The 16,932-nt window shown below is 29.7% G+C and overlaps 1 protein-coding gene across 1 annotated transcript in view; it reads right to left on the reverse strand.

Moving 5' to 3' along the window:
- The window catches only part of LOC132949993 (head-specific guanylate cyclase), a 299,190-nt gene that overhangs the window by 154,339 nt on the left and 127,919 nt on the right, over positions 1-16,932 (reverse strand). The window contains exons 6-7 of the mRNA XM_061021156.1: positions 11,968-12,164; positions 1,111-1,313 (exon numbers count right to left, since the gene is read on the reverse strand). Of these exons, the coding sequence (XP_060877139.1) occupies positions 1,111-1,313; positions 11,968-12,164 (400 nt within the window). The remainder of the gene's footprint in view (positions 1-1,110; positions 1,314-11,967; positions 12,165-16,932) is intronic.

The following is a 16,932-nucleotide window of genomic DNA, read 5'->3' on the forward strand; positions in this document are numbered from 1 at the left end:
GGTATTTTTTCTACCGGTCATTTTTCATGGAATTTCTTACCCTTGCCTATACACACACACACACACACACCAGAAATTTAATCTAAGTACTAAATGGTTGGATTTGTAAGCCACATAGGTAGATGACCCGAAAACGCTGGTCGGTACTGATAATAATATATTCGACAATAGACTTTGCCGATCGCAATACGTTATTACATCGCGAGTATTACCTAAATCGATTTTGGCTTTGTAGTCCCTCCCTCTTGCTGTTATATTCATTAGGTCGTAGAAAATTAAATTCGATTTAAGTCATTCGTGTTTACATCACCCCAACGGCTGCTTAATACAACCACCGAACCAGTATAGCGCCATTACATTGTCTGGCATTAGAAAGGCGTAGATTGTTGAATTACTGATGCAATTATTATTCTAAACTTCACTACTGCTGGATCTTATTTCTCAAAAACATCTCTCATGTTACGCGTATAACGCGGACTTCTCCCAAAATTTAATCAGTGACATATTTTACGCTATGCATAGTCATATTGTTACATATTATTATGTTTTATGCGTGTATTAGTTTTGTCTTTGCTCGGTATAGAACAATGTTGAGAAAACAACAATGTATACTATACCCACATTGAAAGGACACGAAAAATTGTCCTTTAAGAAAAAGCAAAACTTGTCCAATTAACGGGTCGTTTATTATTTGTATATTATGATACTGTGTTAAAACTTTTGAAGTTTTTGTTCGTAATAATTGATAGCAAAGTTTAATTATAAAACTATTTTTGAAAAAAAAAGAAAACGCCTTACAATACACATAAACTACGATGGTAGCTAAACTTAAACTGGGCAGTAATTAATTATTCGTCGTAAGGGTTACAATGCTAATTGACATTTAAAGGTTAAATTCAGATGTTTATAATATTAAAATCGAGTAATAAAGTATTATTTAATTTTTATTCCGTAACATGCTCAACCGGTGCTCAACTCTACTCTAGAAAATAAACCTTTATTACTACCACCGAGTCACCAAAGAAACGAAATAATATATAAATTACAGTTAAACTCACTGCCAGTTCCAAGATGATGTAAACACAATATAACAATTAATATTGTACTTACCGAATTGTTGTAGGCATTTTCCGAAAAGCTTCATGAACCCAGAGCCCAATTGTACGAACTCTAATCGTTTGTCCAACACCAAGTGCCACGGAAAAGCCTTGCAGAAGCTCGTTACACCCATTTTAAGATCGTTGGCTCGATGCGACAAAAACGGAGCAGAGTCTTGAACGTCTTCATCGTCGACCGTGGTCTTTATTGTGTACCTGAAAAATTATAATACAATATTATAACATTCTGTTGAATCATCTATCGTACATTAATTTTTTGCCAAATTTGCGTATATAATTTGAACGAATTATTATTATTATTATTATCTTAACAAAAGTATATACAAATAAAATCTATAATATTTATATACCTATACAATAAGTGAATTTGGTAAACTGAGATACTACAACATTAAATTACGTGTGGATGGAGGCCCGCCAGTGCGGAAACCCTCTGACTAGGAGGAATTATTATTTATGATTGATAAGTAATAAAGTTACTTATTCTTTTGTTATTATAATAAAATATACATATTATGTTATAGGAACTCTATTACAGTAGTGGTGAACAAGTATGTCCATGAATATTGATTCCTCAATAATATGCATAAAATACCTACCCGTAAATGGTTCAACTACGTGTCCTGAGAAATATTCCACCTAGAATTTTCTAATAATTAACCAAACTTGAAAACCAAATTATTATGTTCTCACGAATTTTCTCATAAAATTAATATTACGAAACTTATGTGTAGAGATGAAATAATTAGTGCAACAATTTCCCTGTATTCGCTTTCGTTTCATTCAGATCTCTAACCCGAAACACGTAGGTAGTCTAACGACGTAATGTATATTACCTGTGGTCTATTGTCTAACGGATCTGTGTGAAAATCCGTCCATTGTGATGGACAAAATCATCATTAGCAATCAAATAACAATGTTTCGTGATCGATCTAACATTGTTCTTATACACGTACGATATTTCTGATCCGACCAACCCCTCACTATCCGTGGAAACAAGTGGTCCTGATTGGTAAGCACTGCTGTTGGCGTGGCACACACACGGGGGAGGGGGAGAGTCGCTAATGATACCATTGCCTCCCCTGAGATTTTGTCAACTGTACGCGTAACTTAATAGCACAAATATAATATGGCATAATACATCATATTATGGTTTATGAAATATTTCCGGAAAAAAAAGTGATAAACAATGAAGTGTGTGCTTCATACTTTCATATGTGTTGAAATAGAGATGCTACCTATATAATATAGCATACAGAAATAAAACAACGACATACCAAATTTGGCCATTTCGTTTTGACGTCGCCCCGAGTGTAATTTTATTTCGCGATCGTTCTATTGGTCGTCGGTGTGTTATACTGCATAGGTCTATCCTAGTAACTAGTATCTTAGTATCTAGTGTATTATAAATGTCGAGGTGGTATAATGATTTTCGAGAGAGTGTAATCCACCGGACAAAATATTTTGGAACCGATGCTATTGAATATTTTAATGGGATACTTTGAAAAGTCCACATGGAAAAGCGGCACATTCGTGAGCACAAGCAATTGACAGCGTTGACGTGTTGTTTAATCGAAGCGCTGACGGAGTAGATTGTCCGAAGATTAAACGTTAATTACTTTTCAAAGACAGTGAAAACTGCCCTTTTGTCTTCGTATAAGTTACGCAGACTCGAGAGAAACCACCATCAGATGTGGTCAACTAACTTGGGACTTACGGCAGGGCCCACAATACGGTATATAACAAAAGACTGTAATTGGCGACGAGCTCGTTGAATTCCATGTGTTTCAGACTTGTAACACTATTACTAAGTTTAATCTGGACCCAAATTACTATAAATGCTACAATGAATCGTGTTAATTTGATTGCATATCATAATATTAATATGAATACAGTATCGTTGTGACGCAACCGGTCTGTTATAATCGCAAAGTAACATTTTGCATAGAAATTAATTAACTTTCCAGGTGAAGACATTACAATACAGTTTAAACATTTCATTTTTATCTCGTACGAACGGTTGAAAATAATCCCCTTATTTATATTTATATGTTAAAAAGGTATGTTTATACAATTATTATTTCACCGTTATGGCTTATGAATTATGACGTCTAATTTAAAACAAACAATCATAAATAGTACCTAAATAGAATGTGTACAATTTTATTATATTATGTTAGATATTATAATATTTTCTGAATAGTATTATTTTTATTCATATACCAACGTTGTTATGAAATATTAAAGCTTTACTCTATATTTAATCTATTATATGATATTTCGCTAAGGTTCAAAAGTAAAATGCATTTATTTTAATTGAAAGTACAATAATGGATTCAAGTACAATATTTTATTGCACCTGGAAAAGTATATAATATATTATGTGTCGTGGTCTCGAAAGTTTTCATTTTACCTATATATATCTGTTTTCTCTTAATAATAATGTTATATGATATTACATTTTCTTTTAACAAATTTGCACCGTCGTTAAAATGTTTAATCTTTTTCCGACTTGATGGTTTTTTGTTTTCGAAAAAATATTTTAAAATTTTATTTTTTAATTAAATTAAGTTGGTTTTTGAACTTTTTTGAAAATCAAAACTTCTAGTTGAAATAATCGATTAATAATTTAAAAAAAGAAAACCAATTCCCTCTCGAATTTCGATAGATATAGTAAGTACTATTGAAACATTTTTAGAACAGTTTTAAAATGTCGGTTGCAAATACTTTTTCCAGTTAATTTTATATTGTAGTGAAAATATTAGAATGCGAATAAATTGTAAAACATTGGTCGTAAAATATTGAAATTGGTTTGGAGAAGCTTTACGTACCTACCTCGGTTTACACACAAAACATATCTAATAATAATTATTACAATGATAACATATTGAATACAAAACCAATCGATTTTCTGGTTAGAATCTAAATATATTTTTCATAAACACAATGTAATACTACGTGAACTCATAAGCTCATCCGCATGGAATTGTAAATTTCGGTCGTTCACATGGAATACATAAGTTTTTTTTACCTACAATCACCGCCGGTGAATCCGACATTAAAAAGATTTATTTTGACAATATTCCCAGAGGAACACACTGCACAACCTCTGATTTTGAAATAGCTGGTTTAACGCGCCGTTAACTAATCAACTTGCAGGGTTAAAACCGCTATAGGGTCATAAATAAAATAAAATATTCTCCAGCTGAATGTGCTTCAGACGTCATGGGACTCTTGCAAAATGAAAACACAACTATTGTTAAAAAATGAACCGTTCACATATTTTAAACAATAGTTCTTCTTGAAATATTAATATTATAATAATATATTATACCTACTGCGATACGTATGATAATATGTTTTAGTTGCGACAAGTTACCTTTTTTAGCAAGCGCGTTGATATAATTTTTTTTTAAAAATGACACTACTTTATTATTTTAATAAAATTCCCCTTATAATATAATAACTTGTTGCATTACGTGTATACGCGGTTAATGCACTATTTAAATGTTTGTACAGCGTGCAAGAAAAAAATGCATACATTTGAAATGCTGTACTTATAATAGATTTTATTATTACTAATTATTAAATGGTTGTTATAAAAATGACTGAAGTTAGCTGTTAGTTGTAATTTTGCTGTTTAATAATATGGTGGTTAAGGTATTATAGTATTTACAGGTGGCTAATAGAAAAAACTAGGTAACCGATCTGTTGTAGAGTAGATGCCCTGGACCCACATCTTTGAATAAGTCATTGTAATGTAAGTAGTACAAAATTATCATAAATTTGAAAATATGGTTTTTTGAGGTACCATACTTAAAAATTCTAAAAACAGAATTTGAATAAATGTACTATTAAATGAAAAATGTTTGGCCAGCATCCTTAATAAATCTCCGGTCTATATATGTCATATTATCAGAAGGTTGTTATTGACTTTTTAGTCAATACCTATACTTACCGTAGAACGATGTGAATGGGTTTGTGGTATTAAAGGCCCTCCATACTATTGGATTCTTAGGAAAATTTTATAGGCAATTTCTCATACATTCAACAATGTCAGTCTTGTCGTTGTACTAGTCGTAAATGATCGTAAGTACTAGTAACCTACATCTGATTTTTCTAGGAACGAAACCTTTACGATCCGTTGGTGATATTTTATTTTTGCGGTAGCTGTACGGAAGGATATCGCACACACTCTCACAGAAATGTCATATTATAATAAATTTGTGATCGCGAAAAAAAATGCTTATTTTCCACAACATCGATCGAGGCACATTTTATGATTTTATTTAGTTGAATAAAAAATATATTTAAGTTTCAAAGTTTGCAAATTGTTGAACATTTGAACAACGTTTATTGCAATCTAAATTACAAAAATTAAAAATATAACTGGATCGATCCTTGGTACAAGTTACGGAGAATCCGAATATTTTTTCAGAATGAAATCGTGATAATTGTCGACACGTATCATTGGATTTAAAAACAGTAGTTTTTGACAAAGAAAACGTGCAATATATGAGGCACTAGGCAATAGCATAAATTCATCTAAATAGTTTTAATATGTTATTGTGTTATAAAATAAGATAATATAGGTACGTACACATTTCAAGTCCCATAAATAATATTTTTAAATTAGCACAAAATAACAAAATCGTATTATTATTTGTTTAAGTATCTAATTTTGTCAAAATTTAAACTTCAAATGTCTATAAAAAAAAAATGTATCAAAATCGTGTTTTGATTTTTTGGTTCAAGTATTTATGAGAAATATTGAATACAATTTTCAAATCTCAGATAATTTGGCTATTAAATATTTAACAACATTTAAAATGCAGATGCTCGTAAAAATATTTGAGTAATTCGGCCAAACTTTTTTTTTTAATCCCACTAATAACAACTTAAGTGGAACTTTGTATTAACTTTTCAGGCTTTTGGGCTAAGCGAAAATTGTTCTTTTTCGGACACAAAAACAAAAATCACTCTCTTCATTGTGTTGTAATATTATCATCCGTCCTCTCAGAGTCCAAAATAGATTTTTTGATAACTTTAAGTTAATTTCGTTATTAACAAACTAGAATAGTTGAATGTATTGTTGAAATAATTAAACAACAGTAGGCTGGTAGATTGTGATTAACACACCAATTCGTGTTCTGTGCAACAATTTATAGTATTGTATATATCGTATATTTGGCCACGGACCAGACTTGTAATCAATGAATTCCCTCTAATCAGGTGTGCTTGATGTTCGTACAATTACATTTTATTTGTACGCAGCTTAATATTTTCACACCAAGATCCAATCAAATTCTATGAAGAAAAAAAAGTAACTCTGTCACTCTGGTTTTCAATGCCATAATATTATCTTGCCGGTTCCTTTTATTGATAATATGCAGAGTAGGTATAATACTATTTTAGGTATTTATTATTATGTTAAAATTATAATTATAATTATTATTATTAAAATTCATCAATTTTATGTTAAGACTACTTTTGAATAGTGAAAAAATTGCCATATAGAATGCAAAAACACCTCCACATTTAATATAATTTTTTATTTAGCCACTAAAAAAATGTGACAGTGTTGAACTATTACATTTTTAGCCAATTTTCAAAGCAAGAGAGCCATATTTACTTATTACTTATTTTAATTTATCCAATTAATCACTGAAGTCAAAATTGAAGAATGCTTATTTCGATTTGTGGAGTTCTTGCAGTAAACAAAATATAATTATCGTGTTGTGTGCAAAACGGCAATATTTAGAGTTGAGGTGGTATTACATTTATAAATTATTATATCGCAGCCACAATATGAAATTCAATACTGTCATATTTTAGTATATGGCTATCTTGAAATCAAATACTGTATACAATACAGTCACATTTCAAAATATGGCAGTCTTGCACTTACTTAAAAATTTTTAAAAAGCCACAAGTCTTGTTGGGTTTGAGAGAGTATTTCATAAAATTTGAAAAAGTCATATTGTAAAGTATCTTTGCAAGTATTTAAGTTTTTAGTTTCAAACGCGGAGGTAAAAAACTCTTTCAAATATCATAGATTTCAACTTCAAATCATTGTTTCTCAAAACTAAAAATGTTAAGTTGTGACAGTCTTGTTCCAGAGGTGTGACTATTAAATGTATTAATAAATTACAATTTATCATTTCTTTATAAACTGTTTCTAACAAAGCGAATGCGAAAATAAAACATATTATAAGAAAAGTAAAAACGTTTATTTTTCGTTCGTTAGACACGTCGTGGCTTCCAATCCAATCAGATACGCAAATAGAATGAATAACTGAATTATGAATGCAGCAAATATGGCTTAATTTGTATGAATATTAGTCCGTTTAGTAAGTTATTGCTTTTGAGCAAGTTACATAAATATTAAATTAATTGGATAAGAATTCGTTACACGACGTATTGTTGTAGAATGGTATTGTGTCTCAGAAAACAATGGTAAATATTTACCACTAAAATTATGATGTTTTTGAAATGGCGTTAAATGTTTTAATCCCATATTCGCTTCTTAGACCCATGGTATATATTAATATCATTGTAGAATATGTTTTGTTATATACACACCATAATAACATCAAAATCAGTTAATTTGGACGTTTGGTTAGGAAGTTATTACAATTCAAAAATGATTAAAAGAATACATGATAGTATATATTTTAAAATTTTTTCTATTATTTTTTTATTTTGGGTAAAAGTTAATTAAACTGAAGTAATCACAAACAGCAAAGTTCTCATATTATTATTTAAATAATAATAAAAAAAAATGTATTGGTGACTTCTGTTTAATATATATTGTATCAGAATGACAGTATTCTAGATGTTACAATGAATCGGAAACTTGATATAACGTCAATATTTGATAAAGCGTAGAACAATAGTATGCATTGTATGTAATATAAAATAATAGAAAAAAATGTACTAAATTTGTGAATACATATTTTTTAAAGATAATAATACGATTTGGTCACAATGAGTTTTTTATTCATAGTAACTGTCTTTATCTTGAGCACGTCGCGAGCAAAAAAAAAGTTTTTGTCTATATCGGATTATTATTATAACATTATTATGCACAAGAAGATCGTAAAATATTATCTGCTGACCAGTGAACCAATGACAGCCGTAAACGTTAAACAATTTATGACGATGACCTAGTTTTTTGGGGGGGTAGGTTGGTGGGCCCAAATCGGGAAAAACGGGAGGTTTCGGTAAGTCCGCTGTTTTTGTGACGTTGATGAATCTGAAAATGCATTTATAATACCGACACGTTAGCGGGAGGGGCCGTCTAATGGGCCTGTAGAATAATGAATCCCGTGAAGTTTATTGTGGCCCCGCCGAAAGTTTTGGACGTGCTCCCATATATAAATGTATTTCCAAACTTGATTCGTAGTTTTTTTTTTTTTGTATTTTTTATCGGATTATATACCCACCTAGGTGGCTTCGGAAAATTCTTGGGAAAATCCGTTCTTATTTATCCCGTTCGTTACGGCATTCGTGCACACGTCAACCGAAAAATAAAATAAATAATAAGCACAAACCCACGACTCTACACGCGTCGTGTTTTGACGAGCATATTATTATAATATAATATTGTAAACAATTTGTATACGTCGTCGTTTGATATTATTGTGGAACTCGATTTCATATCAAAACGAACCATAATATATACGAATATACAAACCGGGGGAATCAGTATTCAGATTATTGTAATATAATATAGGTATTGATATATGAACATGATGAGTAAATCGTATAATATTATGTTCGTAGTTTGTGTTATATGATGTACCGAATAACGTTACGTTTGATATTATGAAAATAAAAAGCTATTTGATTATCATTTTGATTAATTTATGGATTTTCGCTTGTTTGTATTATTATTACGCAATTTTTATTGAAATTTGCATTCGGTGGTTGGAGATAATAAATCAGAGTCGATGTCTATGATCACATTGAAAATATTATCATATCACGGCATATAGTCTGCAATACCGCATAACTGAATAATTAAAACACTACATAAATTTAATCATATTACATATTATTATGATTAAAATTAAATAATGCTTACTTTCATCATTTAACGGACGTGGAAGAGTAGTGAATTAGATTGAGTTGAATCGATAAAATATTAATACGCATAGGTGTTGCTGATTATTTCAAATTTCAAATTACATAATTTTTTATTTTTTTTTTTAGTCGTTTAGAATTCGGAAAACATTAATTCCTTCTTTTTATCTGACAAGTGAATTTCATCTTCACAATTATACTCATACAGGTAATACAATATTTGTAGAAATCAATCTTTGAAAGATTTTGAATTATAAAGCTCTGTCTAAAACATGGAACATAAAATAATGTTTTAATATAATAATATAATATAGGATATGTGTTACGTGTGTATCACATAATTTATTCCACTATTACTATAAAGTCACCGTTATTATTCTAAATGTTGTCTCGTTATTCATTTTCTTATCATCATCACGTGTTGAAAATATATGAATATTCTAGGAATTACATATTTAAAATGATTTACGAGGTTTGTATAGGCTATGTGTGTATATATATATTATTATAATATTATAAAAACATGCTTTCCTAACACAAAATTGTTGGTATTTTGAGATAAAAAAGGTCTGACTATGTACGACGGTTGAAATAATTTTTACTCAAAATAATATCGGCATATATTTATATTGTCAACGATAATATTATTATATTTTCAAAACGTATTTATTATTTGTTTGCCAAATATAGATAAAAAAAAAAACTATTTAGCATATTATTATCCATTATCCGCGTATAGGTACATCATATAAATTATATTATTATTCAACGCAGATAAAAATATTTATTGCAATTTTTAATTATAATAATAATAATAAAATAGTTTTGTTATGCTTAAAACTAATATGGTTTGTAATATGGTTTTGGCATTAATTACAAAAAATAAGTATTAACCGACCAACCGGTAACCATCTAAGATCGTAGGTATTCAGCTGTTTTGGTCAAATAAATTGTTTTAATTTAAATTATTGTGTCACTGTTTAATATTTATGCACTTGTATAAATGTGTAAAATAATATTAATATATTATATATATAAAAATGATAATGCTATTTCAGTTATTTTATGCGTGTATTATATTATATTAAAAAATAAATTGACTGTAGGATTTGAATAGATCATAATGGATACACAGTTTTATTTCAAAATATCAATTAACTATAGCAACTAGTCGACGACCGATGTCTCTGATTTCAGTTATCTTTGATGCCATAATGGAAGAGTCATGAAATCAAATTAACAACTCAAACAAAAGATGACTCTATACATAGCGATCCTACGAATATAATAGTATAATATTAAACAATTTTAGATAATTTCGTCCAACTATATTCAATCAATACCCACGCTTTCGTTACAATATTCAAACAGTGTCGGGTGTGCTGTTAAAGGCACCTATATAATATAATAATGTACTATAATATATACAACTGTATAATCAATAATCTAAGTCTTACTGAAATTCATCCCGTAGAGTCGAACATGAATAAAACATGGTAAATACTTCAAAAGTTTGGTGCACTGTAATTATTTGAAAATGTGTGTCACATACACAATAATAATTGTATTCTCTTTTTTTTCAACGCTGGTTTCGCAGTAAAATTCGATAAATTCTCTTATTGGTTTTCGTGTTTATCGAAATTTCATATCTCCAATTTCAATTTTCGACAAAAAAAAAATAATGTACCTACTGCGAGTTTGATAATGCTTTTTGTGTTGGTAATTTATGGCAGAGTGGACCAACCCTCGGGGATGGCCATTGCGAGTAAAAAAAAAAAACTATCATAATTTCATGTACAAATAATTAAATGGAAATAATAATGGATTATTGTTAACCCGCGCCTGCTGCATAATTATTATTTTGTATTTAATTATGGTTTAGTAATTATTATGGAATAACAATAATATGCGTTTCAAAAACATCTGATTTAATATATTATTAAATCATATTTTATTATCTTGGGATTTTTTCAAACGTTTTATTTTTATTTTTAGTGTGAACGTTTGAAACGAAACAACATTTCGATGTACACGCTGATAAATGCGTAAATGTGTGATACAAATGGTATCATACGGAGATATAAAAAAAAGAATAAAACCTTTAAAATTACGTTAAATAAAAATGGGTTGCACTTGTTGGTAAAAGTAATTAATTTTCGGAGGTAGATTTTCTATATTATTAATTATGCACGTGTTTCGTAATTTTATTCATAGATTTTAGTACCTAGGTAATAATACTTTGTTAAAGTTTTTGAAAACATGAAGGTAAATATAATATTATATTTCTGAGCGTAATATAGCTTTTTATTTTTGAGTATTTTTGTCATGATAAACAAAAAAATATCATAAATATTCTTTTATGTAATAATTTCTTCTGAATACAAATTCCAGTTCTAAACTATAAATAGCTATTATTATGATATATACTAATTATTATGGTATTATACATAATTTTAAAGTCAAAGATTTTGATATTCAGACAAAGAAAAATTATCATGCCTTTTATGGTAAAATATTTTTATAAAATACGAATTATTCATACCCTTAATTAAAATATTATTTAAAAACTATAATAAAACACTTGGAACATATTTATAATCGCCAGCTAAATATAGGTAGATGTGATACAAAATTATGTTCAAGTTAATAAATGATAAGCTATTCAATGGATTCTAACATTATCTATCATGTGACGTGTTAAGTGTTATCGGTCAAATATCGTAAACTTGCTTCATGAACTTTTGTTGAGTACAATGCGACTTACCTATACAATGACGGGTCACTTGGATGTGTGCCAAGTCGAATATCTGGTCGTGACCCGTAGAACCTGGTTGCGACACCGGACAGTGTGCCGGTCAACAGGTGGGCCACACGCATTCCATCTGGTCTACTAGTCCGAAGGGTCAAGTCCAACACACCTGGCTCATCGCCTGGCCGGCACGTTAAAGTAGAACTGGCCTCCTGTAATGATATAAGACATCAATAAATGCGTTGAATAGTAAATAGTCCGATATGATAATTATTATAGTTTATAAACACTCTGAATAATATATTAGGTAAATAAAAAGTTTGGTTTTATGAAAATGTTATGAGCCGTCAACGTATTACATTATCATATTATTATATTAAGGAAGGATGACTAGTGAATGAGTCGTATAAACACTCGCCATGAAGGAGTTCAATTTATTATGATATTGCTTCGAAATATTTTCAAAAACATTTTGATAAAATTGTATTTCATTTTTAATACTTCCATTACTTTGGTGCTAAACGAATCGTATATAAACGTTATTTTTTTACACACAATAATTTTCGTACAAACATTGTTAATTTTAAATTTTAATAATATTTAGTGCTCCAAAAATGTTCGTCCATGGATTACTATTTTTAAGTAATATTATAATATATTATATGACTGAGTACAATAATTATTTATGCCGCGTTCACAATAACGTAAAATATTTCATCAAAAATTAAAATAATTAATTACATTTTTAGTTATATTTTTTGATCTGTTAAATAGCTATTGTGTTATTTACTGGTTATAAGTTTCGATATTATACAAAATCTTGTATTTATGATAAATTATTTGATGAGAAAAAAAAATGTTTTGTACAGTATTACATATTTTACCATGTGATATTGTTAAGTACTTGCCTATATGGGTATGTAAATAAAATATGTTAAATAGAAATGGTTAAGTAAAAATAAGTTTTCCTTTGAAATTTCGCTTCCAACAAAACTATAATATACTAATATATACTAATATCATTTACTGCTGGTTGTTGTCTTGTGTTGTAGGTTAAGTTGACAGAATGCAGTGGTGGTTGAATGGTTTTTCAAGGGGGGGGGGGGATTTTCGAACATGCACTATTTAATTATAAAAATATAATTTATAGTTATCAGCGATGTTAAGCATCGAAAAATAGGTCATGGAAGGCATCTATCTTCCTCATCACAACTCGCGTCGGTCAATAGGCCGTCAGACGATAAGTTTATGATAACTCGCCAGCTCTTCTCCCGAACTGAATATTATCTAGTTTTGTTTTAAATGTATAACAGTTATGGCGACGTGAAACGTTTTCAATGTTTCAAACGGTGAATAATCTAATACGATTTTTTCCCAGAATGGTTATCAACCATTACGATGATATACAACAAAAGCACTTTTGGATTGTGTAGCAAATTGCCGCACCCGTACGAAATGCCATTCGAAGCCTCGGGTCATAAAATGGCTACCACGTTAGTTTATTCGCGTCTAAAGCTAAGGGGATGACGGTGCCTGGAGTATAAGAATCTTCTTGAAGCTTAACAGAAACCGTCTCTCTTTGGGTGATAATTGAATGCGTCGTTCGAAATGGAGATGGGTTTTATGGAATAGAAACAATGTTCGCGGACATTCCGAATGGAACGAAAATCGATCCGAACGTAAACATAATAAAATCAAACGGAACGGTTCCAATTAAATTAATTCAACCCCGATGAATAAATAATTATAAAACGGGCGTAATTCGGGCAAATGTGTTTATGTAATATATTTAATTGGTCATCGTACAACAGCGCACAGCAATGTATATAAGTCGAAAAAAAGGCATAATATATAATATAGGTACATGTATATTATATCACCTACAATAGTATGTACACACCGAAACATTCCACAACTTTTTATTCGATGCTGCGCATTAATACGTAGGTATGTTTGAAGTAAATATTTTTGCCATTTCACTGAACAGAAATCATTAACGTGTCGATATTATCGTGTTGAATGTCGTTAACAGTAATATGATACATTGCACATTACGATGTTCGAATACCGTACAATTCGTTGGAATTATACTGACTTTTTATCTGTTTTTAAATCACCATTAAAATAATTTGTGGCCCATATAAACATAGTGGTGATTTAATTATTTAATGCAGAATATTCAATTACGCAAAAAGTTATAAATAATTAAAATACGATATAGGTACTGCACATACCATAATAATATTAGGTACCTATTCAATTAGTTTCGATTTTAAACCTAATATTTTATGTTTCAGATATATTTTTTTTCCACGAATATATTAATACCTCAACTCATATTATGAAAAATGTTAAAAAAAAGATTAATTCAATGAGTTTAAACTAAATGTTTATACTATATATGGTTTGAAATTAAAATTCGAATCAACTTAAACCTACTGGCAGAGCTTTAGGGTTTCAATGGACGTACTTTTAAAAGCTCGGTACAAGATCACTGCAATAGAGTTTACTTTTTGTTCGGTTAAATCGAAAATAAAATAAATAAGTTAGAACAAAACAGTGCCATACTTTGAGCATCGTAAGTTAAATATAAGTAGCAAATATCTGCAAACAGACTATAAACATAAATCTTAAAATGTTCGAAATGATAGCTTATTATTTTTTCTTGGGTTTTCGCTAAAACTTTTTATAGGTACCTAATAAAGCAAATAAAAAACTTACGCCCTGTAAGTGCATTTGTTCATCAGATAATGAATAAGCTATTAACTTATGATACAAAGATACAGTTTGAAATTAAAAAAAAAAAATTAAACAATACTAATTATTACTTATTTTTCGACTGAAATATTTGTGTACATAATATTCAATTGTTAATTAGAACCATAGAAATAATTTTACTATTCAGTTATGGTTTCAACGTATAATTGCATCCTTTAAATGGAAACTCTCACACGACACCAATTCGCTCACTATACGTGTTTTTTTCTAAATAATCTAAGTTGAATTTAAAATTATCAAAGTTACATTAACTAAAACTACGGCCTGGCGCTCGGGACTACAAATCAGATATCGAAAGAGAATAATATACCGCAATAATAATAATAATATAGACTGGTCGTTTGATACATATTTTCTATGCTCTCACTAGTTTGACATCCATAATATGGTTTTTGAAAATAATACGTCACTCGTATTCAAAGTCGTGGCGGTTTCTTTTTTTCCCACCGACTCACCATTCTAAAATATACAGTATTTATGTGTGTGTGTATGTGTGTGTGTGTGTGTGTGTGTGTGTGTGTGTGTGTCCTAACAGCGATTGTTTTTCCTCTCAGAAAAATTCATATATTTTTTAAGCGTTCACTATTTGTATAGAATGTGATGTGTTTTTTTTTTGCGAGATATAAAACGGTAGACGAAAAAAAAAAATAATAATAACAACTTTTGAAATGGTGAAAAATAACAATGGATACGGGTATGCAGATAGACAGCGTGTCAGTATAATGGTAGCTTGTTGGGACATTCCACATTACGTTTTCATATATAGTACATATGTGTACAACAGCGCAGTATATAAATAGTACTAAATAAATAAATTCGAAAACCGCTATGGGTTTTAATTCCCATTAGGGAAAGAAGTGTACAATAAAAATTATTTTCGACGGAGCAGCGAGCGGCGGCGGTGATATCCAGCCGCAGTTTTAACGGAACAGCCACCGTCCATGCAGCGGACACAAAATATGTATAATAATATACCAGCCGATAATAATTTATGATTATAATTGTTTTGTTAAAAATTCACGATAACGATATTATTATATAATTTTTTTACGGTCTTGCGAAATACTAGTGTAAATAAATTGCACAGTAATAATACGGTTTAATATTATATGCATATATTTATGTATTACACACATAATAATAATATAGTGCTCAACGAACGTGAATACCATTTAATGCGCCCGCGAGCTAAGCATGGGTACAACTATACAATACTCTCCCAACTCTAAAACCGACAAAAAACCTTTGAATAATTTATAAAAATAAATATTGATTTGGATTTTAGGATATTGTCTTACTCAAACATGAGCTCTGCGTACATTGCAAGCTATTGAATAAAGCTATTGCGAAACACGAAAACGAAAAATGAGTAAGGGTTAGGTGTATCGAAAAATACCTTGACTAGAATAATAATTATAAAATGTTTATAGGTACCTACTTATTTAGTTTTCCAAAATCACATTTCAAAAATATGATTTCTCAACCACACCTAACATTCTCCACCCGTCTTGAAAGCCCCTTTTCCATATCCTGCGTACTTCGCTGCACTTTGCCTGCACTTCCACCCACCTCACATTGACCTTGTTTATCGAAATAAGTTAAATATCACATACAAGCTCTATACACCTACATAATATATAGCTACCTCTATAGTAAAACTTACTAAATTATTTTCCAAATACCTATCGTGCAAATTATCGACATTATCCAGTATACTTTTACTCATAATATAATACACTATTCAATTTATACCAGATTATCATAAAATAAATATGAGTAGCTAAACCAACCAAAACAATCGCCACTATTGACGTGTAGTTTGGGCTAAAAACGAAAATAAGTTGTTTCATATACTTTTTAATCTGGTATTCTGGTTTTCTATAAAACAGTTAGATATAAATCAAAAAATCCAAACGAGATTAATAAGAACCATTGAAATGCTTGCATACTATTCAGACGATAAAATATAATATAACTATAATGTTGATATTGAGAGATATCGAATGGCGAATAAATAAATACTATAGCTGATAAATCATTAATCTAGCTGACGGAAAAACGTTATCAACAATTAATAAAACATGACCAAATGGCAAGGCGATGGATAAAACGGACCATTCGTAGGCATCATATATAATACTCTTTTAGGCGAGTGGATGATTTAAAGTATTTAATAGTCAAAAGCAAAATAATAAAACGTTT

The sequence above is a fragment of the Metopolophium dirhodum genome, chromosome 8 (genome assembly GCF_019925205.1).
Source record: "Metopolophium dirhodum isolate CAU chromosome 8, ASM1992520v1, whole genome shotgun sequence".
Classification (NCBI taxonomy): domain Eukaryota; kingdom Metazoa; phylum Arthropoda; class Insecta; order Hemiptera; family Aphididae; genus Metopolophium; species Metopolophium dirhodum.